At 41.2% G+C, this 25,265-nt stretch overlaps 1 protein-coding gene across 2 annotated transcripts in view; it reads right to left on the reverse strand.

Moving 5' to 3' along the window:
* The window catches only part of MAN1C1 (mannosidase alpha class 1C member 1), a 168,854-nt gene that overhangs the window by 77,987 nt on the left and 65,602 nt on the right, over positions 1 to 25,265 (reverse strand). For both annotated transcript variants that reach the window (XM_089478463.1, XM_089478462.1), the window contains exon 2: positions 13,791 to 13,887. In XM_089478463.1, coding sequence (XP_089334589.1) covers positions 13,791 to 13,887 — 97 coding nt within the window. The remainder of the gene's footprint in view (positions 1 to 13,790; positions 13,888 to 25,265) is intronic.

Consider the following 25,265-nt stretch of genomic DNA (forward strand, 5'->3'; position numbering starts at 1 on the left):
AATTGGGATGGGAGGAGAGCCAAATTCCTTCCAGGGCCTAGACCTGACCCCATTCATGATATAAATAACTAAGCCACAAGCCACATTGGCTTTCATGAGAGTCTTTCTAAGCCTAGAATGCATTTACAAGTCAAATCTCCTTCATATTCAAAGTCCTGACACATTTCTTCTGATGTTGTCTACTTTTAGGTTTTTCAGGGCTCTGAAGCTTGGTTCTAATCTACTTGGACTGTGGGCTCAAGTTACAATGCTCTCTTCAGACACTAAAGCAAACAGAAGTCCTGCAGATCAGTTCTAGAAAATAACAGGTGGCAACAAACCTCAGCATCCAATCTGCTCTTTCTCCCTGGTTTACAAAGTTTACATTACTATGGCAACTTCCCCATCTTTTGGTTCTGTGTGATTTTAACACAAATGACAAAGTGAGGTTGATCAATTATTTTTTAAAAAAATGTAAACCTTTTAAATTTATCCACCTGTGCCAATGGCACTCTCCAATGGGAATTGGTGAATTCATGACGTAATGACTCTAACTGATGGAATATGTTATACTAAATAATACAAGAAATATTCACCACGGGCAAGTGTTATATCTAGACTGGCTCTCAAGTGCAGCAACAGAAAGTTGGAGGAGACCAGAGAGTGCTGTGGCCACATTCATCATTATAACATGCACAGAAAAGAACTAGACTGAGGCATGGTACACAGTCCTTATTTCAGGCTACTGAATTATATAACTAACATGGAAAATCCAAGTTCAGCGTTCAGCATGATCTTCCATTCTCTGAACTAGAAGATTATGGTTGTGTTACAAAGGCAGAATTTCTTAGCAGAAGCAGGCAATAGGATTATGGTCTGCTAATGATCAGATTCAAGAAACTAGACAGGAAACTTGCATCTCAGTCTTAGTCTAACACATGAAAGTAATGCCTGTAGATAACCAATGCCCAGTTAATGATGTGCCCAGTTTGTCCTTGGCAGACTGAAAAGGGTGAAAAAAAATGAAAACGATCAAGGATAAATGTCAGCTCAGATAGGAATCAGCTGAGAAATACCCATCTCCTTTCGTGTTTGGATGGATCAAGTAAAACAGGTCTGCCGTGACTGATCTCCGAGCAATAAAAACAAGCCCGATAAAGAAAACTAATATTCAACCAGGCAGTTGCAACTCCTAAGGAAAAAAAGGGGGGACATCAGGTCATTGCATTTGAGGAAACGATAAAAAGAACTTTGTTGGAGCTGCAAAAGGCATGAGGAAAGAGAAGATAAAATACATTTTCTCCCACAAAGTGTGCAAAGCAATTCCTACATAATGTGGCACGTGACTTAGCAAGGATGGATTTGGAATGTAAATGGAAAGCTGCTCTCAAATCAATCACAGAAAAGGATCCTCTGAGCTTTGGAAATGGTAGGAGCTGAAGAAATGAGCCATGGTCTCTGAGAGGCCACCACATCCTCTTTACTCAAACAAGGCCTTCCTGCACCTGCAACAATGCCTGTTAATATTTTCAGCCAATTACTTTTTCCCGCATTGAACACAAGCACATCAGTTCCCACTGCTTCTAATTAGTTTGAGTTTGTTTCCCTATAATCTTGAACCACCAACTTGTACAGACACCCATAACACACACACAGAAAATAAGCAGCATGATGAGACGGATTGGAAAAATGGGTGGTTCAGTGGCAGAGAGCAGTCGGCTCGAGGGACCACTAATGAGACGCGTGGCCTCCTATCTAGGTCACCTTTGCATTTGTCTCTCCAATGGCATGACAGAACTATGCTTGGACAAGCACTGCATAAAGGAGCTACAGTGCAAGAGGCTTTCATTTCGATTCATAACCCTGCTGTTTGTCCAGATTCAGAGCGTGTAAACAGAACTTCACTCTTAGTAATCTTTGCAACAATTCCAAGGAAGAGATGCTGAAAATGAAAGTGAGGAGCAGGAAGATATCAGGTATGAAGTGGAATCTATTTAAAAAAATGAAACCCAATGTATTGTGAATCAGAATAGGCATACACAACTTGCTATCCAATGAGCTGTATACAACTCAAACAGCCAAGGTTTGGGTCAGTGTTACAACAATTTTCTGTTTTTGTAGCCCTTGGAAAATAGGCAAAACTGCACTCCTGGGTTGGTCATTTATTGTAGAAGCTTAAGAGTAGGAAAGTCCTTAATCAGAAAGATAGATTAAAATAAAGCAATGTTTAAAATATGCAGAGTTCTCTTTTTGTACATTTAAAATGTAGTATTTGCCTTAATAAAAGATTTTGTTCACATTACTTCAAAACAAACTGCAAAATATGATCATAATTTCATAATTCATGATTTCAGATTTCAACAGAAAGGACATTCTATTTGGTAGTTCTTATCAAATATATTTACATATATAATATAGAAGTCTGCTACAGATGAGCCAACCATCAATTTCATCAGGCAAGAGTCATAGGTGGGAAAATGCCAATGTTCAGGAATCCAAGAATCAAGGTAATGCCAAAAGAAACCTCACTGATCTTTCTCCTGTACCCATCTCATCAAAAGAAGTGTCAGTGATTCAATGGGTCTACTTTAGTTGGGACCAACAATTAGTTTTAGCCTCCAAACTTTAGCCAAAAAGGCCTCCGATTGCTCGGCAAGTTTGTGATACACTAGCCACTTTAATAGGGTAGTACGGAGCTCTTGTTAGAGGCTGATGTCTACATTTTTAAGCAAAACAAGTCCAAAATCTCAGATTTTCTGAGACAAAGCATGGAGACAGGTCATAATAGCTGGTGGATTTGGATTAGCTGGAGTTGAGGTCTCAAAAAAGTAACATCCTTGCACTATCTTCTGGTTATCATACTTAATGGTATCTACTAAGGGTACCCACATAACCAACATGTATTGAAGATTCCCCTGGTTAATCAGACAACAGCTTCTTTTTGAAATGCAAACAATTTGAACTGGAAGTTATTCCAAATGCCATATTGTTAGGTGCCTTCTTAGAGGGCACATTTCCCTTTTGCATGTGGAAAGAGGGAGATGGATGCTACTTCAGAAATGGTGCCAGCAGCTCTCCCAAACAGCTTCAACTAAAAATACAGGAGATCCATTTTACCAAAGCTGCTGTTTTCACTCATATGCAGAAGTATAATAAGACACTGATTAAAACCACACACCATTAACCAGCAAGACTTTCTGATTAACAGCTATAAAGATATTCCATTTTCAATGAAATAACCAGAGAAAAATTGGGGGAGCTTTTCCCCCACCTTCTTGACAAGGACATAAGCTAGTCTTAAAACAGCCTGAATTTCTTATCTTAAAATCTTATTTTGCTATCTTTAGGACTGCCAGACACACACTTCGCTGCACACAGGAAAACATTTGGGGTATAGGAGAGATAGGCAGCAGATCTCCATACTCAGAACTAGGGTTGCCATAAGTCAGGACCTCCAAACCAGGACAAATGTAGGACAAAATTTTCAAATGGAGGACACTGTTTTAGTTTTAAAAATGGAGGACACGCGAAAAAATTTGCTGATTTTTTTAAAAATGTTAATATAAATGCATGTTTCTGAGGCTTCCATAGAAAATTGCCCCCTCTTGCCCGCCTCTTGCCCCCACTTGCTCCCCCTTGCACGTCTCCTCCTGACCGCTGCGCTGGTGGTGGCCGCAGCGGTGGCTGCATGAGCGGCCCCGCGCAAGCGCGTGAGAGGCCAAAGGCCCCCGAGAGGCCAGAGGCCCCGCGACACCGCTTGAGAGGCCAGAGGCCCCACGCGAGGGCCTCAGGAGCGGCCGCAGCTGGCCTATAGCCTCCTTCAGCGGCATCCGGGGTGGGGGCCAGGACAAAGGCCAAACTGGGGCGGGACCATGATGACCAGTCCAAACTCGGGAAAGTTCCGCCCCCCGGCGGGATATGGCAACCCTACACAGAACCCAAGAGATCTTGCATTATTTGACATTGTGGGTGTTTAAGTGTGTGCCTTGAAATCTCATGGTGAACACTTCAATTTCGTATGGTTTTCTTAGTCAAGGAATACTCAGAGGTGGTTTGGCAATCTCTTCCTCTGAAATATAGCATACCGCCCCTGGTATTCCTTGGCAGCTTCCTATCCAAGTATTAACCAGGGCTGATCCTTCTTAGCTTCCAAGATCAGTCAGAATCTGGTGTCTCTGACATTGCAGGTCGGAACCTTTGCCAGTGGAGATCTGCTCAGGTGTTAGTTGTCACAGAATGAACAAAGAAAAATGTATCAAAAACTCAGAAAGATTTACATGTTTGTGGGGCACTGGGCCATCTTGGTGACATTTTTGCAGAAAGATAGTATATAAAAAAATAACAGCAAAAATCAGCCATATGAGGTATAGAACAAACAGCCCCTGGGCCTAACCCTGGATTTGGTTTTGCCTGCCATACAAATTCTTGTAATTTGCAGACCAGGCAGACACAAATCACAAAATGGCCACCAACACAGCGCATTCAAAATACTGCCAAGAAAGAAACAGAAAAATCTCTAGCATCTAAAAACTACACTGGAGTACAAGCGGTGACATATCAGGCTTTAACTGATAAATTTTGTTGATGCACCCTTAGAATGGAATTCAGCTCTTTTCCCCATAACTATATAAAATGCTTCCAGGCTAAAGGGATTTAAAACGTTTTGTCAGAATAATAAGCAGATATGACAGACACAGGGAGCAGGCAGAATAAGAAGTCTGTTGTATAATGGCAGTCATTGTGGTGACAGGTGTGCCTGAAATGCCTAGGCAGATAATAAATGTGCTTCTCTCTAGCACCTCTGAGAAAAAAAAGATCATGGTGCACTTTTCAATGTTAATTTGCTCAACAGTACACCAGTACTAGCAGTGAGATGTGGGAAGGGACACCGAAAAGCATTAAGGTCAGCTTTGCCTTAAGAATGGGAGGCATTCTAGGGTGGCATAGAGGCAGGTAGGAAAAACCTCAATTGGCTGGACTTTCCATGACACCATGTAGGTATAAAAATGGAAGAGATCATTGGGTTTGGGATGTGAACACCCTGCACACAATCCTTGACATAGACTATTCCTCTGTGCCAGACCCAGCTTCTGACAGATCAGAGAGGGAAGGTCCTGGCAACAAAGCAAAGGAGGGCATGAGGAGATCAATTTATGGCAAAACAAAGGAACACCAGGAACAGATGAGGTTCTGAGTCAACCATGTGATGTGGCAGCTAAAAAGCCAATGTGATTCTAGGCTGCATTAACAGGAGTCTAGTGTATAGGGTGAAGGAAGTAAAAGTAGCAATCCATTCTGCTTTGGTCAGACTTCACCTGGAATATTGTTGTCCAGTTCTGGGCACCACAATTCAAGAAGGATATTGGGAAGCTGGAGTTTGTCCAGAGAAGGGCGACCAAAGTGGTAAAAGGTCTGGAAACCATGTCGTATGAGGAGTGGCTTAGGGGGCTAAGTATGTTTAGCCTGAAGAAGAGACGGTTAAGATATGACAATATAGGTATGTTTAAATATTTGAAGAGATGTGATATTGAAGATGGAGCAAACTTGTTTCTGCTGCTCCAGAGACTAGGAGGAGTGGATGCAAACTACAGGAAAAGAGATTCCACCTCAACATTAGGAAGAATATGCTCATGGTAAGAGCTGTTCAACAGTGGAATAGGCTGCTTTGGAGTGTGGTGGGGTCTCCTTCTTTGGAGGTTTTTATATTGAGGCTGGATGGCCATTTTCTGGGACTGCTTTGATTATGTCTTCCTGGATGACAGGGGGTTGGAATAGATGGCCCTTGGGGTCTCTTCCAGGTCTATGGCTGTATGATGCTCCTTGTTGCTCTGGTTTCAAAACAAGCCTCCAGTTCTGTCGAGATCAGAACACATCTTGATCTATTGCTTTCAAGAGACTTCTTTGCTGAGCTGGCTGCACTCTGGCAAAAGTTTGGTCCCAACATGATAACTGAATCCCTGCGTACACTTATTTTCAACTTGTATGTTCAAAGCCCCTTATAGGGTCAAGCTCCAATTAGAGATGGGAAGGCCCCAAAAACAAACAGAAAAAATCTGGAAATAAAAATAAAATTTAAAAAATGGATTCCGGAATATTTTCTCTTTGAATGATAATTAAAACATTTAAGACAAAGTGATAATATAGTTACTCCTCACAAATTACTTCTAAAAATTATGTAATAAGAAGATTTTTAAGTAAAACAACATACAGTATCTAATCACTTCAATTCCTGGTCTTAGTATCCTTTTCTCAGTACTTTTTATAGCAATGAATGCTTTATGTCAGCTTGACACTATTAAAGAATTACAGGGACAAATAATTTTCTCTGTTTTACTAGTGCTTATGGCTTCTTTTGTCTGCATCTAATAAAGTGGCAATAGAGCCAGGATGGGTAGTGGTTTGAGCGTAGGATTAGTCCAGGGTTCAAATTCTTGTTTGGCCATGAAACCCACCAGGTGACATGTTCTCAGCCTCTAAAGAAGGCAAAGGCAAATCTTGCCAAAAAAAACCCCATGAAAGGCTCACTTGAGGGTTGCCATAAACTGGAAATTATTTGAAGACACAAACCAACAACAATAAAGTGGCAAAACCAAGGAAGTTCCTTACAGTTCTGGACCATGTAGCTCCATTTGTAACAAAAATAAAAAGGGATTTCAGTAACTGTAAGTTTACACACCAAACATAATTCCAGGTCAAACAAAATTGTATAATTGTATCACATTATATATGCAACTTGTTTTATCACTCTACAGCAGTGGTTCCCAACCTGTGGGTTGGGACCCCTTTGGGGGTTGAATGACCCTTTCACATGAGTTGCCTAAGACCATCAGAAAACACCTATTTAATTACAGTTATGAAGTAGCAACGGAAATAATTTCATGGTTGAGGGTCACCACAACATGAGGAACTGTATTAAAGGGTCGCAGCATTAGGAAGGTTGGGAACCCCTGCTCTACAGCAACAAAGTAATCTTCAATCAGTAAGAATTCATGTAGCTGTGTTAGTCTGGAATATCATATCAGTATGCAAGTGGATCTTGCAGCACTTTTTGAGAAGCTGTAGAAGAAGTTGTAGCATAAACTTTGGTAGACTTGGTCCACTTTCTCAGATGCTATGTGTAAGGAAGTATAATCCAAAAATGTCATGAAACCGGAGGGGGGGGGGGTGTGTTCCCCAGGGTTTCAAAATTTCCAAAAATCGGTAATCACAGTGGTCTTCTCATTGGGCTGAAGACTTGGACACCACAGCATCCATGCTGTCTTTATTCCTCAACCATTCTGAGAAGTGCTCTAGCTACTCCCATTGCCCTCCTTCTAGAATTTAGCTGATGAAATCCAATTACAGCTCAAGCATTCAGAAGAGTTGTTCCAAGCACCCTGGAGAGACCAAATTAGGGCATTATCGGGGACAGTAGGCAAGAAGACACAAGTGCAGCCTAACTCTATTATGAGTCAAGACCTCACCAATGCAACCAGTTCATCTGTCATTCTTTTTGGGAATGTTGCAAAAGTAGAAGATATTCAATTAAAAAAAGGTGACTTTCTGTCAGCCACCTCTCCCTTCAAAGTGTGACCTCCATGCCTACCAAATAGGAAAGGTTTGATCATAATTGAGCATCACATACACAAAAGACAGAAACATATTGCACCCTTACAGAACCTGAAGATTTCACAGTCACACTAACAGGGTTGAAAATAGCCCAGTGAAGTATACCCCCTCCCAGCTGCAAATCAGTATTTTCCTCAATTTTTATACCTCCAAGACATAGGCCCCATTCCCACTGGCTTATAATGCGGATCAGGACGCGAATCATGGGTGCACTGTTTCCATTTGAGCGTGAATCCAATCCGCATTGCTCTGATATCGTTTTCATTGAAATTCGAATCTGATTCGATTTATCTTGAAAAATCCAAATTATAGGTCGATAAAGCGGTTTAAAAAAATAGCGGCTTTTTTGCGAGTTTTCCTGTGCCTCCCGAGTCTGATTCGGGGCAAATGAATGGGAACGAAAGGGTGTCTGATTCGGGATCTTGAGGATGGGAGGAGCAGTGCTCAAGGGGCTGGCCTGGGGGTGTCACCTGCTTGTTCTCTTTCTGCATCGCCGGCGCCATTTTCTTCTGTTCGCATAGCATTTCCCCCAGTGGATTGGGAAGCAGGGTAAGGTGATTGTGCTACATTGAACTCCAAATGCAGTAAACACATTACTCTCCCTGCAACCTCCTCCCTGCTCCACATTCATAGACCAACATGTGAGGAGACCCATTGAACACCATTTTAAACTACTATTTTTTCCGCCTCTGCCTGAGTGCCTGAGCAGCAGATGGGCTTTGCAGGACATGCCTGCTTGATCGCCCCCCCAGACAGCTCAGGGAGCAATGGGGCAGGCAAAGGGATTTGGGGAATAGAGGCTCCTCTTCTCTCTTTCCCAGAGGAACTATGGGAAGACACAGAAGAGCCTTGGATGCAAAGAGCTTTAGGAGGAATAGTGGCTCTCCTTTCTCTCTTCCAGAGGAACTATGGGAAGACACAGAAGAGCCTTGGATGCAAAGAGCTTTAGGAGGAATAGTGGCTCCTTCTCTCTTCCAGAGAATAGATCTGAGGGGAATAGAAGCTCCCTTCTTCCTTTCCCGGAGGGGAAAAGTGCCTAAGCGACTGATTGGCTGTGATGTCAAGCACTCAGGTGCTTGATTGACAGCTGCTTTTTTAAAAAAAAGAGGTTCTGGAAAGGCAATGGGAACGGGGAGCAAAATAACCCGCTTCAAATTACCACAGGGAAAATACCAATGGGAACGAAAGCAGGGGTATAAAAACCCGGGTCTGTTTGCACCCGTTTTTAATGGGAATGATGGGTCAGATTCGATTACGACACGGAAAAAAAAATCCGAGTCAGAATCGCAGCGAAATAAGCTGCTTTTTTTGCCCAGTGGGAATGGGGCCATAAAGTATTAGGGCTGCCTACATACCCAATATGTGACACCATTAAAAAAAAAAACACCACTGAATCAAGGGGCAAGAAAGGAATGGGAAGCAATATCTCCCCAGCATTTACATTAACATTCTGTAACTGTATGGAGAAAAGTAACTCAGTCAAATGCCTTTACTTTAAGAAGGGCATCAGGCAGGAAGATAAGCAGTCAGGCAAATCGTTTCATCCCACATGGTAGCAGGTCCTTCTGCTCCAGGATGTTTTCTTGAGAGCACTTGTAAATGCAGTACAAAACCCTCTTAAGTATGGCCAATTACTTGAGCATGATGAAACACTTTAAAATCCTCACCCACTCTTCTTCCTTTATTTCGGGTCAGATTTCTTGAGACGTCTGGGTGAAGCTCATTTGAGGGTGGAAAAAGAGCAAGATGCAAAGACAAACAGCACAGAGAAAGAAAGCTAGCTGTAAACAGGGGGAACTCCCAGCCTTCAGCCGTCTATAGATACACATGAAGCATCCTGGGAAATAGGCAATACTGCCAGAAACTTGCGGGCTGAACACAGGAAGGCAGTGGTCAGCACTGGTTGCTGAAAAGGGTCTATCTCAGAAAGAAAAGGAATACTTCAGGGCTGCATGCCCCCTAGCTTGGTGTTGTCCTGTACACAGGATGCAGGCCAATAGCCCTGGGCTGAGATCAGCCTGACCAGATGCCAATCCAGTGGTTCCAGCTCAATCCCGATCAAAAAGGCACTTAGCACAATCTAAAAAGACAGGCTGTTTGCAGTGGAGTTTCCTCTGTGCCGTGACAGCCAGCAGACCATGGAGCCTTACCTGCCACTGCCAAGGCATTCCCTCTGAAAGACCTAGTTAAGGCCCATAACGGCATAAATGGGGCACCTGGTTTCACCCAGGTGACCAGCTACCCTCTTCCAACTCACAGATCAAGACTGGGTCTTTCAGAGGGAACGCAGCATCAAGTAAGGGGTGCATGGCAGCAGTAGATCCATGGCGGGTGGTTGAACACCCACCCATTGTTGTGCTGGCCCAGGGGCAGGAATGGAATGCCACGGGGTTGGTTCATGGTGTCCTGCCAGTGTGTTTGGGCCCTAATTGGAGCCTTGCATCCAAAACAAAACAACTTTGAAGGGTAATGCAGAAACAGTAGCCAGAGGAGAGAGAACAAAAGCCCAGAGGCAATTGAGCCATTTTTAGAAGCAGGAAGAGTAGACAAGATTTTTTCACCTTGCCTTTTGGAACCCAGAGAAGCAGGGTGTGTTATCAACAGAGAAGGAACATGTATTGTAGTAGGCTCCACTACATGCAGCTTCACTGATACGGTGGAAGCTCCCAATTTAGGTGGGAAGGGAAAGAGCCTACGGTTGTCAGGGGTTTGGATGAGGGAGGAAGGAAGCAGGGGAAGTTCTCTCTGCTGATCCTCAAAATGAGAGGCATCTGGAATCTGTCCTATGTTTGAAGAGGCTTTGGTTCAGAACTGAAAATTCTCTTCACTATGCAATGTCAAGCTGGGTGTAACAAGAAAAGTGGCAATAGCTAACACATAAAGCTTTGCATAGTCTGTGCTGGGGTTTTTTTCACATAAAGAAGACCCATCTCACTGTATTTCTCAACGACACAGCCGTGTTAGTCTGGAAAATCAGTATGCACAGGGATCTTGTTGCACCTTTGAGACTAACTGAAAGAAAGAAGCTGGTAGCATGAGCTTTCGTAGACTTGAGTCCAGAAAAGCTCATGCTACCAGCTTTTTTTTCTATCAGTTAGTCTCAGGTCTACAAGATCCCTGTGCATACTGTATATCTCAGGAGGTGGAGGAGGGTTCCCTGTTAACTTTCTGAGATGATTTTAATTAAAAAAAGGAAGAAAGCCAGTTCTGAGCTAGTCCAGTTAACACCCACCAGATGCTTGAAAAAGCAGAGCAATATATGATAGCCCACAGTGTCAAATGCTCCCAAGAAGCATAAGATAATCAGTAGCAGAATATTCCCTTCCCCACCCTCCAGAAGCAGATGATGCATGAGCACAACTGAGATCTGAAAGAGTCAAGGACAGAGGAATAATCCAAGAAATATGCAAGTTATTCTACTGACACCAAATACTTGGTCAGCTTTTTCAGAAAAAAGAGAGTTCAAGACAAACCTATAGCTGGCCAGGTATTTTCCAATGGACCAGAATGGGTGTGTGTCTTTGTGTGTGTCAGTTTAAGTAGAACAATCTCACTACACTCAGAGAGCAGTTTATTATCTGTAGCAGCAGACAGATCATAACACTGGCCATCCAGCCTTAACCAGACTTGATGGGAACATGTCCAGGCTACATATGGTAGCCTTCACAATTCCCAGCAATCCTTCTGGCAATCTTAAAGGCTCACCAGGCTGAAGTGATCCAAGCAAAGCGAGCAAGCGACAACCTCTAAAACTGCCAGCTGAGACTGCTGTAACAATTGTGCCTGAATTGAAATAACTAGTTTCCCCCCCTCTCCTAGTAAGACATAGATAAGGCAACCAACAGTTAAATCTGTGCATAGCTAGTCAGGAGAGCATTTCTATCCAGTTTAATCATCTTTCTTTTAAAAAACCAAACTGGTAAGTCAAAAGTTGCTGACACTGAGGAACTAAGGTGACAAAGGAGACTGCTTAGCATCAGAAAAACAGAGCAGGTGCAGGGGGATAACAACAAAGAAAATACTGGCTGTCTAAGTGGCACAAGTATTTGAATTACCCAAAACACTATAATCCACTAAAGAGAAAATTATACAAACCAGTAAGCACACAAAGCAAAGCCTTTAATATTGATTCACATATTCAATATTTCATGAGAACTACTTTTCCTCTGAACCACAGAACTGTTGCAAATGAAATACTTGGCTGATTCAGAGATGTATAGGTCTAGACAACAATGCTGTCAGGTTGAGAATACTGCCACAGTTTAAACAGGAGGAGGATTTTGTGGCCTTATCATTTTGAAAAAGGAGTGCTCCTGTTATGTAGGGTCTACAGAGGTTCTAGGAACATGTTGACAGAACAAAAAAAGAACAAATCTGGCCAACATGCTCTTGGCCCCACTGCTTGATGGACTTTCTGCCACCAAGACGTCCCTTTCCTTGGTTCCCACCAGATGTAAGTGAGATGCTGGAGGACCCTGAAGATCTCAAAATCTGGGCAAGATCATATGGGAGGATGAAGTGCTTCAGACAACCTGAACCATATAGACCAAACCAAGCACTTCGAATTGTGCCTGGAAACAGATCAGTACTCAGTCCATCAATGCAAAAATGCATGTCTTACCAGTATGTTACCCACACTTTGTTACCGACATCTGTCAAATTATCACTGTCTCTGACTTTTGCATTTCAGTTTCTTCTGATCTCACTGTTTACAATCTCCACTCAATCAACCATGTTTTTATATAAATATTTGTAAACTTGAGGTAATTCTTTATGCATCTCATGTAGTGAACAAGATCCAGGAAAACTTATGACATAATAAATTTGTTAGTCTAAGGTGACACAAGACATTTTGTTGCTTTATCCACAGCACTCCACTTCTGCACCTGCAGTACTTCTATATTATTTGGATTAGTTTTAGCCTATTTACCCACATCCATCTCATAGCTTCAAACATCAATTCAAGAATATCATAACTTGCATGAGATTTGGAATCAGAAATGAGGAGTATGTCACTTGTATACTGATCAAACATTAACTCAAATCTCCAGATATCTTCCACCAGTGGATTCATATAGGTTCTGAAAAATACAGGGATTGTGGCAGCGCCACGCAAGCCAAAGGCTTTGGGGCAAAACAAAAATCCTCCAACACTGTTCCCTGAGTATATGCTGTCAGAAAATATTAAAGTCGCCACGAGACTTTGCCTCCTAAATTTGCACCTGTTAGATGAGCCAGAAGAAAACCATGATTGGAGATATCAAAGGCTGTTAAGAAGTCCAAAAGAACCAAAAGAATCTGCAACACCACCCATTCCTGTGCTTAAGCCATCCACCAAGGTGACCAAGGCTGGTTTCATTCTGTAACAAGTCTGGATGCCAGACTACAATGCATCTAAGACTAGTGATCTATTTTATCTGAAACTGCTTGTGGCTGAGACAGTTCTGCTGCTTCTTACATCATGATGATTGTTCAACTTATTCTACTGTTGCCTGCTCTGAGAGCTTTGCTAATGAGTGGGCTTTAAATATATCAATAACATACTAGAACTCATCCCATTTTCTGTCGATACTAGTTTTCTCCTACTAATCTCAAAGGAAAATACAAAATAACTTTCAGCTCTGCCTGGTCTCTTCCTCTTTTGACTGCTAAAAAAAGGTGTAAACTGAACATTTCATGACTATGTGTTGAGGCCATCAAGTAAACACGTCCCAGTCACTTTACATGATGTTCCTCTCCAGAAGTGGTCTTGTTTTTCTGCCTTTGTTCCTCTGCTGAGGCACATACTTGCTCAGACACTGGCATAGATTTATGTCCCCTTTGTATAGGCTTTAGGGTTTTTATAAACTTCCACACACGTCCCCAAGAACAAGGAAGAGTGGCTCCATTACTGTCATAAACACCAGTTTATCAGCAATATGCATAACCGTGTAAGGAAACTGAGGAAAAGGCAATTTCATGGCTATCATAAGCTGATCAGTACTCTGCATAACCAGCATCTTCTGGATACAGGAGGAACTGTTTGCTCCTGAATTTGCTTAATATAACATCACTCTCCTAAGTGGGGGTTACTGTTGATTCACTGCTAAGTCAGCCACTCCTCAAAGTATGTGTGTCTGTCTTCAGCTTTCTCTAAAACCTCCTAAACACCGAGGAAGAACACGGCAGTTGAGAAGTTTTCAGTAAATTTCAGTTCATCTCACCAAACATGTTCCCGATATGTCCATTCTTAGTGAGTGGTCTGAGTTCGTTTTTCCCCAAGGCATACTGCTTGTAGTTATCCCAAGCAAACTTCATCATCTGTAAGAAAGAGAGGCAACTAGTGGTTAGTCAACTTTCAGACTGCTTCATTTTCAGCCTTTGAAAACCATTATACTGAAAGGCAGATCATAAAACAGATAGAATAGATGTGCTATGATACGGAAGACTCCTTAAATCAAATGTGCATGTGCACATGCACATGCACACACAGGGCAAAAACAAAAGCCGAAAACAGAACAACAGTATTTTGTTTCTCAGCTTTTGACAGAAGCCATTGTCTCAAAACCTATTAAAAAACCACAGTCAAACTGTGCCGATAGGATGTCTTCTAAGTATATGAAACCATCCCCCAGAACAATAGAAATGATTCAAGAAAGGTATTGTTTTACAGCACTGAAAAAAACAACACCGTCCAATAGTTTTCAAAGTGACACAAGGCCTATCTTTATTCACCTTACATGAACTAGCTATATAAAATACATTGGAAGAAATAGATACACATCAAGTTATATGGCAAACTGATATTGAATCCCATGTTTAGTTAAATGTAATGGCATTTTTTGTCTAAAACCTGAGGAAAGGAAACCTCTGAATGCTTGCTTATTTACCTTCCCATCCCCTTCCACTCCCCAGTATTAGCCTTTTTGTTCTAGTTTACTTTGCCTTGTTACTGTTAAGTCTGTTCCATTGCTATAAATTAAAAACAAAATTCAGTGAAAATACTAGTCATTTTTTTATAAAGATAGTCACTAGATACTACACTGAGACACAACTTAAAGAGACCTTTGCTGGAGCTGACCCAAATTTTTATCTCATTAAGCATGCTGCTTTCTGCCCTGCTAACCAGATGTCGCAAAAACAGGGCATGAAGGCTGTAGCCATCACCACAATATGTTGTCAGAGAACTTGGACATTCTATTTAGATGAAATGGGGAGACACAAGTGGCCCTCCAGATGCTGTAACTGCTATCCTTCCCTACCACTGGCTATGCTAACTTATCGGAATGGCAGCAGCCTGTCACCTTGAAAGTTCAGATCTCTTCATTTAGCCACAGACAAGTCTATCCTCCATGAATGAGATGTAAACCTAAGCAGAACATTCTGCTTAGATACAGCCAAACAGGATAAAATAACCTAGTCTGAACTTAGCTGTGCAGCCTGTTTCTGTAGCAAAACTTTGGTTTCTTGCACCTGTAGGCAACCTCAGCTCCAGAGGCCACCAACGCAAGTATGTTGCTGGATGTCCAGTTCCCACTGAAGGGGTGAACCTGGATCTGGTCTCCCCTTCCAATCCAAGCAGCAAACATTGCTTATTAAGATAAATTCCAAGGTTGGGAAAGTTAGTATTTTGGATTACAGCTGGCATGGTCCCTGGCCATGCTGTGGGAGAATTCTGAGAATTATAGTTAACTGAAGTAACTTTTTGAAGCTCTGGTACACTAGCAATTTATTATGCATCGGCTTTGAAGAAGATTTTTCTACATGCACAGTCGCCCCTTCAAGTCCGCAGACCTGAAATCCGTAGCCTTGAAAATCTGCGGAGGGGCGGCCACCATTAACCCCAATGGGGTGCACGCCCCACATGCATGTGCCCCATTTAAGCCTATGGGACTTGAATACGCATGAGTTTTGGAACTTGCAGGAGTGGGGTCTGGAATGGATCTCCCATGAATTCCATGGGGTGTCTGTACTGTGCTGAGACAGTGAATTCTAAGCCAAGATGGATGATACACAGTGAGGTGTGGCTCAAACATATGTTCATTTGGAATGCCCTGTTTCTGTAGGCAGATCTGAGGCTGGAGGAAAGTATGAGAGCACCAGATGGTGTCACATTTTTTTGGTGCAGAGGATGAAGACAAGGGATGGCTGAAGGCAGTCTGAAACAGATACTGTTGTCCATGGTGTTTGTTCTTCAGAAAAGAGGATTTTGTATTGTTTTTAAAAGCTATGCCACCTGAGGAAATAAAAAAAACAACAAGCCAATGCTTTCTCAAAACATTTTCTTTGTTTTAAAAATTGTTTCCTGCACACACATAAACTGGCCTAGGAAAACCCTGGAAGCCTTTTGCAAGAAGCCAGGGTGCACTTTCTCAAGGATGAAGAATGGAAAGGAAATGGAATTTTGAAAAGGTTCTTCCAGCCTTAGAAAGATAAGACTTCATGACTTCTCAAAAGATTCCTTCTGGCACAAGCAGTTCTTTGACTCTGAGGAGTGAGGGTGGAGAGAGATTTCCAAGTAATCGTCAAACTGGTCTTCCTGGAAGAACTCACAGGCAGGGCCGTCATTGCCACATCCAAACAAACAGACTCCCCCCTGCTTTTCCCCTGACATGCTTGGACTCCAGCTGGCAGGGGAAGTGAAAATGACACACATTTATCCTTGAGAGACTCAAACACTGGTTAAATGCCCAGCTTTCCTCTGAATGAGGCCTCCCTTCCTCTCTTTAAAGGAAAAACACCAAAAGCCAAAACAAAATCAAAATAAAACACCACACAGCTGAAAGGCTACCTCGTTTTCAGAACTTTCTGAGGTCACAATCCTCAAGCCACCCTCTCCAGAGCAAGTGAAGGGGGTGAGAGGTATCCCAAATCAATCATGCATCCACTGGCATGATTAAAATGTTCTATTTTTGGCACTGTTAATACCACAAAATTCCCAGCTGTGTGATCAGGTCTTGACACACCTGCAAGGATGGTTGAACGTCCTGCCCATCTGGGTCTGCCAAGGATGTGTCAAGCATGCTTACTACAGTCGGCCCTCCTTATCCACGGATTTTTTGATCCACGGATTCAAGCATCCATAGCTTGAAAATATTCAAAAAAAGTATAAATTCCCAATAGCAAACCTTGATTTTCTATTTTTCCCTTACTTATTGTGTGTGGACAAGGACAGGTTGCTTACTTGTAATAGTATTTCTTCGAGTAGTCATCTGCAAATATATACAAATGGGTTGTACTGTGCCTGCGCAGTGCTGTTCGGAAAATGCAACCTGTCCTAACTCACTCTCATCACCCCAAGCCAGTACCAGGGATCCAGCCAAACAAGCCCCTTTCTCCTTGCCGATGTCATTTAGCATAGTCATCTCATTTTTTTTCTTTCTGGGTTATGCCTCTGTGCCCCGAAACTCCGGCCATATACTCTGGAGATACATCCCCAGCTCTTTATTTGGGGCCAATGGAGAAAACTGTAGAATTTCCTTTCCAACTCTCTCGAGGATGATTTGAATGGAGATAGTTGAAGAATGCATTGTGTCACATATTTGCAACAACCACCTCGTTGGCTGTAAAGTAAGGTATTATCAAGTGCCATTTCAGTTTACCTTTAAATAACATCTGCACCTATTCAAAAAAAGATTTAAACTGGTAATTTCTTGTTTGAGTATCTGTTGTGTGGATCTCCTTTTGAGGAAAGTCTAGAGTCTAGACATTCCAGCTGCTACAAAATATTATTGCAAGTGTTTTATCTTGGCCCAGGCATTATGACCATGTCATGATTTTTTTTCCCTTACCTTCACTGGTTTCCAGATTTTTTTCTGGGCCCAGTTCAGAGTGCTTTTATAGCACATCTTCCCCAGTGGCATTCCATAGATCCGTGATTCTCAAATGGTGGGGCATTAGAGTTGCCCAAGGGGGCCATGCCACTTGGAAGCCCTAATCCCTTCTTCTCTTATCAAACTTTTTTATGTGTAAAATTTACACACGTGTGAGTAAAATACTGGATTTACTTAAATAAAACTGTTTTAATTTGAACAATGTTCATAGATTCATAGAGTTGGAAGAGACCACAAGGGCCATCCAGTCCAACCCCCTGCCATGCAGGAAATCTAAATCAAAGCATCCCCTGTGACAGATAGCCCTTACGGTCAGTAAGTTCCTCCTAATAGTAAGGTGGAATCTCTTTTCCTGGAGCTTGCATGCATTGCTCCGGGTCCTAGTCTCTGGAGCAGCAGAAAACAAGCTTGCTCCCTCCTCAATATGACATCCCTTCAAGTATTTAAACAGGGCTATCATATCACCTCTTAACCTTCTTTTCTCCAGGCTAAACATCCCCAGCTCCCTAAGTCGTCCTCATAGGATATGGTTTCCAGACCCTTCACCATTTTAGCCATCCTCCTTTGGACACACCAGTTTCTCAACATCCTTTTAAAATTGTGGTGCCCAGAACTGGACACAGTATTCCAGGTGGGGCCTGACCAGAGCATAATAAAGTGGCACTATTACTTCCCTTGATCTAGACACTATGCTTCTTTTGATGCAGCCTAAAATCACATTGGCCTGTTAAATGTTAAAATATGAATATACACAAATGTGTGGATGAAAATACGCACACTAAATAAACATAATATTTTTATTCATATATTATGTCAAGTGCGGGGAGTGATGTCCACATGGAGATTTAAAGGAGGGGCCCAAGGATAAAAAGTGTGAGTACCACTACCCTAGTTCTCTTAAGGTCATCAGTGATTTTTTCCCCCCTAATTGGTTTATTTGAATTTTTGCTGTTCTATGAAAACCTCTTAGATATTAATGATTCTAATCCAATGATTCTAATGATTCTGATTGTTATTGGGATTTATGCCATGCGTACTGGATTTTAATTGATGATGATGATGTTAATGAGGATGAAGATGATTACTGTTTCTAGATATCTGTTTATAGAAATTGAATATAAATATAAAAATAAACATAAACAATGCTCAACTAATTCCTTTAGGATAGTGTGGGTGTGTTTAAAAGGCACAGCTAAATTGCATAGAAGATTTTATGAAATGAGTCTCCAAGTACCAAAAGTTACAAGATTGCTTGGAAGTTATTAGACTAAAGTTAATCTGATAAACTAAGACCTGATTATACCTGAAATCTATGCTACAAAGATCCTGCTCCTTCCTATTTTTTACCCTTTTTAACCTTAACCACAAGGCAAAATGAAAGTAGAATGTGCAAAGATTTGATTAGGGGCCCCGTGAGTTGTGTTGTTTTTTTCAGAGACGCATTTTCCAGCCCTCACTTCTATGATAAATCAATGAAAAATGGGTTCTTTGGAGTAGCCTGAATAATTTTTGCTGCTAATAAGTGCCCAAGGTCAGTATTATTGGAAGAATGATAAAAAGGGATGAAGAGGGTCTTAAAATATGTGATTTACACATAAAAATAAGAATGTGAGACCCATAAATGAAAATTTTGTTGCACACAAGAGAATACACTTGGCCTCTGGTGTTTCTAGGCAACATGCTGAAGGTAATCCATCCTCCCTACAATTTCCAGCTCAAGAAGGGAAAATAAGTACATTGTGGCTGACACAGCCAACCAGAAACTGTCTTTTAAAAAAATACCATGGCTTTTCATTATGAGAAAATGCAGGATTGTTCTCTGTTTGCTTAGCAAAAGAATAGACATGAACTGAACCACTTCCAAGCCGCTGGATTCAAATGTTCTTACTGAATGCATTTGGGACTCATTCGCTTTATTTGTCATGGAAGTTACTTTTGGTAGCAGTTGCAGGAGGTGTCAAGCAAACAAGCAGGACAGATGTTTTAGATCTAACCACTTCATATAGTGGTTTCAGACCTTGGTTAAACTTGATCACAGGTTATCTGTGTTAGCAAATGGCTTAACTGAGATTCAGGGGGAAACAGAAATCTGTGGGAGTCAAGAGAAAGTCCATTTTGGTAAAGCTCTTAACCTGCTGATACTGAGTTGGCGTTACTGCGGGATGGAGATGATGATGATTAACATTATTGGGACTGAAGGCAGCTTGGAAGTGAAAATGATCACAATATAATTAAAAACATACAAAAAAGCAACATTAAAATAGTTAAAATTTTAACCATGTTAAAATAATTTAAAGTATACTTGAAAATAGGAAAAACAGTTAAGATAGAACAGTTTAAAAGAATACAGTACTCTCTTAAAGTTGTTCTTGTTAGCTGTCCTCCAACCAACTTGGACTCATAGCGACCTTGTGATGAGATATTTCCAAGACCACCTATCTTCTTCCTCTCTGCTCAGGTCCTGCAGGCTCAGGGCCAAATGAGTCTAGCCATCTGGCTTGCAGTCTTCCTCTCTTTCTGTTGCCTTCCACTTTTCCTAGCATCGTTGCATTTTCTAACGTGCCTTTTCTTCTTATGGTGTGTCCAAAGTATAGCAATCTCAATTTAGTCATCCTGGCTTCCAGGGAGAGTTTGGGCTTTATATGTTCTAGGACCATTTCTTTGTCCTTTTGGCCATCCGTGGTATCCTCAGTACTCTTCTCCAGTACCACATCTCAAATAGGTTGATTTTCTTTCTGTTAGCTTTCTTATCTATCCAGCTTCCACATCCATACATGGCGATGAATAATTCAATGGCTTGCACGATCCTAACTTTAGTATTCAGTGGTATGTCTTTGCACTTTAGGATCTTGTCTAGTTCTTTCATACCCAAAAGCTATCAGTTCTAAAAGCCTGCCTGCATAATAATAATAATAATAATAATAATAATAATAATAATAATAAATTGCTGATTAAAGAAAAGCAAAGAGGGGGTAGAAAAACAGCAGATAGGGACAGCCACCAAAAAGGGCCAGTCTCAATGCCCCGTTGTACCTGTGGAAGTGGAGGGGGGGCTGAAAGAAGAACTTCTGCAAATCTCGGTCTGGGCAGGGTCCTATGAGAAGATACAGTCTATCAGATAGCTTGGACCTCAGCTGTATTGGTCTTTATAGATCATAGTACTCCTACCCACTACAGCAACCTGGGCATCCAGGTTCAAGACTGAGTCCAGGAGTGCATCCAGATTGTGAACCTACATGTTAAGGGGGGAGTGTAACCCCATCTAGCACAGGCTGCATGATCTCTGATCTAATATTCTATGTCCAGTTCTGGGCACCACAATTTAAAAAGGATGTGGAGAAACTGGAGCATGTCCAAAGGAGAGCAACTAAAATGGTGAAGGGTTTGGAAGCCATACCCTACGAGGAACGACTTAGGGAGCTGGGGATGTTTAGCCTGGAGAAGAGAAGGTTAAGAGGTGACATGATAACCCTGTTTAAATATTTGAAGGGATGTCATATTGAGGAGGGAGCAAGCTTGTTTTCTGCTGCTCCAGAGACTAGGACCCGGAACAATGGATGCAAGCTACAGCAAAAGAGATTCTACCTCAACATTAGGAAGAACTTCCTGACAGTAAGGGCTGTCCGACAATGGAACACACTCCCTCAGAGTGTAGTGGAATCTCCCTCCTTGGAGGTCTTTAAACAGAGGCTGGATGGCCATCTGTTGGGGATGCTTTGATTTGGATTTCCTGCATGGCAGGAGGTTGGCCTGGATGACCCTTGTGGTCTCTTCCAATTCTATGATTCTATGATCTGCCTTTCAAATGACTAGAAACACCTCTTTATTGTCTGTCTTGTCTATAATATGTAGATATTATATCATATATGTACATCAACATGTAGATGTTGAATAGCATGGGAGATAGCATGGGAACATAGGAGGCAGAATGGAACCTGGAGGGACTTCATAGACCAGTAGCCAAGGAGTTGGATAGGAATCCCCCATCACCACCTTCTGGGCTCACCCTCCAGAAAATAATAGGTGTCTAAAAATTGGCAAAACAATTGGTAAAGAATTGGCAAAACTATCCTATTTTCTGCAAGGTGACTCAAAAAAATAGTGTGACTGGATGGGTCTATAGCATGTGACGTTACTAAGTAAGTGATTTAACTGTTTTATCTGACTTCATAACCATGCTGGTTTTTTTGTGAGTGCATTTTTACTTGTAATTATCCTCAGAAATTAGGAGAGAGAGGTCAGCACACATTTTCTTTGGATGAAACTAGAAATTATAAAAAGGGAAGAGCAATATATATTTGTCTTTCTTTTTCTCATGGATTTGCAGTATGGTTGAATATCCAACAAAGATAATCTTTCCCCTTTAGCTGTATGACTTTCAATAATAAATTGGTGTTGATGTTTTGCTGTATATAAAAAAATGGGTGTGATGTATAAACAAACCATCAGAATTTTTTAGTTGATTAATCAACTGGGTCATTCTAATCCGTATAACCCTATTACCTAACTGGCGGCCCTTTAGAGTTTATTGGAGGCAAGGTATAGTTTCTCAGCTTGGGAGTTAACTCCTATTTTTAATAAACAAAATATCTTAGGGAAAAAAGATCCAGGGAAGATTAAAGAAAGGAATTTGGATTATACACTACAGCTAACACAGAAAGAGCTAAAATGGCCTCAGAACAACTAATTCTATTGGATTTTCTAACAGACCAGAATTAAAAAGATGTCTTTAACTGTGCACTATTTTTTTTATTTAAAAAGCTATTTATATATTGCTTTTCAGCTCCTAGAAAGTGCCCACAAGGTAGTTTGCAATCATAAATCTACATCTTAACGATGTAGATTATAAGCAATAAAATATTTAAAACAACTACTTAGAAGCAAGATTTTTTTTTAAAAAATGACTTAAATTCACAAAAAGCTTGGCGTTGTCGTCATTATCATAATCATCATCTTGGTTGGTGGAGTCAAGACATTTTATGGTGGGCCCCATCAAAATGATAGCTGTTCCTCTGATCTCTCATCATATTTATACTTGGATTCACTCAATGAAACTGACTGAACAAATGACCGAAGAAATTATTCTGCAAAACATAGTGAAACCGGGGAGTTTTCTGCCATAAGATTTGGTGATGGCCACCAAATTAGATGTTATCTAAAGGAATTTATACAGATTCACAGAGGATATGGTTAACTTAGTCATGATGGCTTTATGACACCTCCAGCATTGGAAGAGCATGCCTTTCAGTACTGATTGCTGGAGTGCATGAGAAAGATGTTGCTGTTGTATTCATTGTCCTGCTTCTTGCCTTCTTATATGCATCTGGTTGGCCATTATGACAATAGAATGGCAGCCTAAACTATGGTCAGGATTTCAGCATGGCTGTAGTTATGTTTCCAATGGTTGTTAATGCTAAAGAGAAGTCTTATTAATTCAAGTCCTTACCTGCTAGCTTTCAGAACCACCAGGAAGGAAATGCCTTGGTATTTCCTAGTTATTAATTTGCCTTAGGGTATAAATAAGGGGTTAGCAATTGTTTGTTTCTTTATCCTTCATAGTAATATATCATTTGTTCTCAGCGACTTTTGACTTTGTGCTTAAGGTTGCAGCCTTGTAGTTCCAGGACTATCAGAAGGAGTGGAAACGCCCTTCCAAAGTCTTCAATGAAGCTCTGACACTGGAGCAAGAGATCCAAACTGTTCCCTGGCCTTGCCAGAAAAATTGTTGAAGTTTCTGACATAGCTCTATCTTGAGGTCAAATCTCTGACAGTAGAAAAGCAGAGGACGAGAGGCAAGTCAAGGATGTGGGCTCAAGCTAGGGAGATTAAAGATCACAGTGTGGATCTGTTGAGACGATAGTCTTTTTGGGCCTCCAGTACAGGGAGAGATTTAGGCCTGCTCCAAGCTGGTCTAACTTAACTTCTGCCCAAGTGGTTGCAATGTGAGACAATCAGAGGGTTTTGTTTTGTTTTTAGAATCCTAAAAAGACTCCTAAACTCCATCTCTTTAGTATTCTAGCAGTTAATCTTATAAAGAACCATTCACCTAGTTACCTGTAGCAGGTAAACAATGCATGCAGATGACCACACACAGAGTTAGGCAATGTCTCACAGTTTCACCCAGAATTGATCATCCTCATGCAGTCCCTCTCCTGTGTAAAAAGCTACTCTCTGGGAAATTTTTGGATGAGGAGGAAAAGAGACCAGTTTTTTACTGGCATTGGAGAACAAATTTTATAGGTGAGATCCACCATTGGATATTGGCCATAATATGTATTGTTGATTTTAAATCTGGTTCTTTCTTTCGGGCTGCAAACTGTTATCATAAGTACAAGCAAGCAGGCAGCTTACTAGCATTTCCTGGGGAGTAGCAACTTCTGCAGGCATACTGACAAGTCTGGAGTAGTAAATTGAATTTGTGGCCTTCCTTGTAGTTGGAATTATTTTTGATGGTAAACAACATCAGCTCAGAAATAAAGTGATCTGAAAAACCTCAGTCAGACAAGTGACATACAGTCAAGAGACTCGTACAGGAGGTAGCGTTCTAGCTGGCAAGTACATTAAGCTACAAGAGTTAATGAATTCTGGAGAACTGATTCATCCCACGCTGTATCTTGAAAGCTGAGTGACTCCCCCTCTTTCTTTTTCCTTTTTTTGATTCATCCAAAAGTCCCTTTTCTGGCAGCAATAGCATATGAATGTTATCAGTCTGCTCTGTTCATGTTTACCCTCATCCGTTTCACTATCTCAGTGAAAATTCACGTAGGATGGATGATGGTGGGTTTTTTTATTCTTCAAGGAACCAGGAAAGAACTAAACCAACCACCACCTACGGTACCTTCCTCCAAATTGTTTTTGAAGATTCTAATTAAAGTACATCTTGCCAGATGCTAGCAGTGTTACATTTTGGGGAATGGACAACTTGAAGAAAGAATCGGAAATGAAATCAGGGAGGGAACCTAAAAGAGATTTAAGGAACCCTTGAACTGTTCATTACCTTAGGAGATATTTGCAAGAGTAAGCAAAGCTTAGAAAAGCCACTTTTATAGAATGCAGTTTACAGAATCCTCCCAGTCAGCATGGCTATTGACCTTTAAAACACCTATTTGTTTTTCTAATAAAAGGTTGAATATCCCTTATCTAAAATGCTTGGGACCAGAAGTGTTTAGTTTGTTTGTTTCGTTTAGTTTTAGATTTTGGAATATATTCCAAATATTCATATATATAATGCAATATCTTGGAGATGGGATCCAAGTCTGTACACAAAATTTATTTAACTTTCATATACACTTTACACATAGAGCCTGAAAGTTTCAGAATTCCTGACATATAAGTAGGAAGGACAGTTGCCTGGGAGGAAGTGTGAGGCAAAACACCAGAAGACAGTGGAAGCAAAGGGCAGCAGCTGCTTCTGGTTGGATTTGCAGGAAGTTAACTAATTCACTCGCAGTCACAGTTTCAGTGCTGCTTTGAACAAAGTCATCTGAACATTAGAGCAGTACATTCAGATCAACTAACAAAAAGTGTTTTATGTTCTGTCCAATCCTAAAATATGTAACACTAGAGCCTAGGGAACAAGAGGAAGTTTCTAAATGTCTGCTTCATAAGTTTTCCACATATATTTCTGAGAATTTTCCATGTGAAATGTTGCACCTAGAATAAAAATCTTCAGTCTACTTTTGGTAAAGACACGAACTACTCCCGCATGTATTATTAAATTAGATTTACAAGAAACAATGGCAACTGAAGAGGTGCCAGTTAGAAGAAGGAGCGCACTCTGCTGCTCCAGAGACTAGCATGTGAGGGGTTGAATTTTACAAGCTTAGAATCACAGAATCATTGAGTTGGAAGAGACCAAAAAGGCCA

Source organism: Sceloporus occidentalis, unplaced genomic scaffold (assembly GCF_023333645.1).
Source record: "Sceloporus occidentalis isolate IW3139 unplaced genomic scaffold, rSceOcc1.0.p SCAF_13, whole genome shotgun sequence".
Lineage (NCBI taxonomy): Eukaryota > Metazoa > Chordata > Lepidosauria > Squamata > Phrynosomatidae > Sceloporus > Sceloporus occidentalis.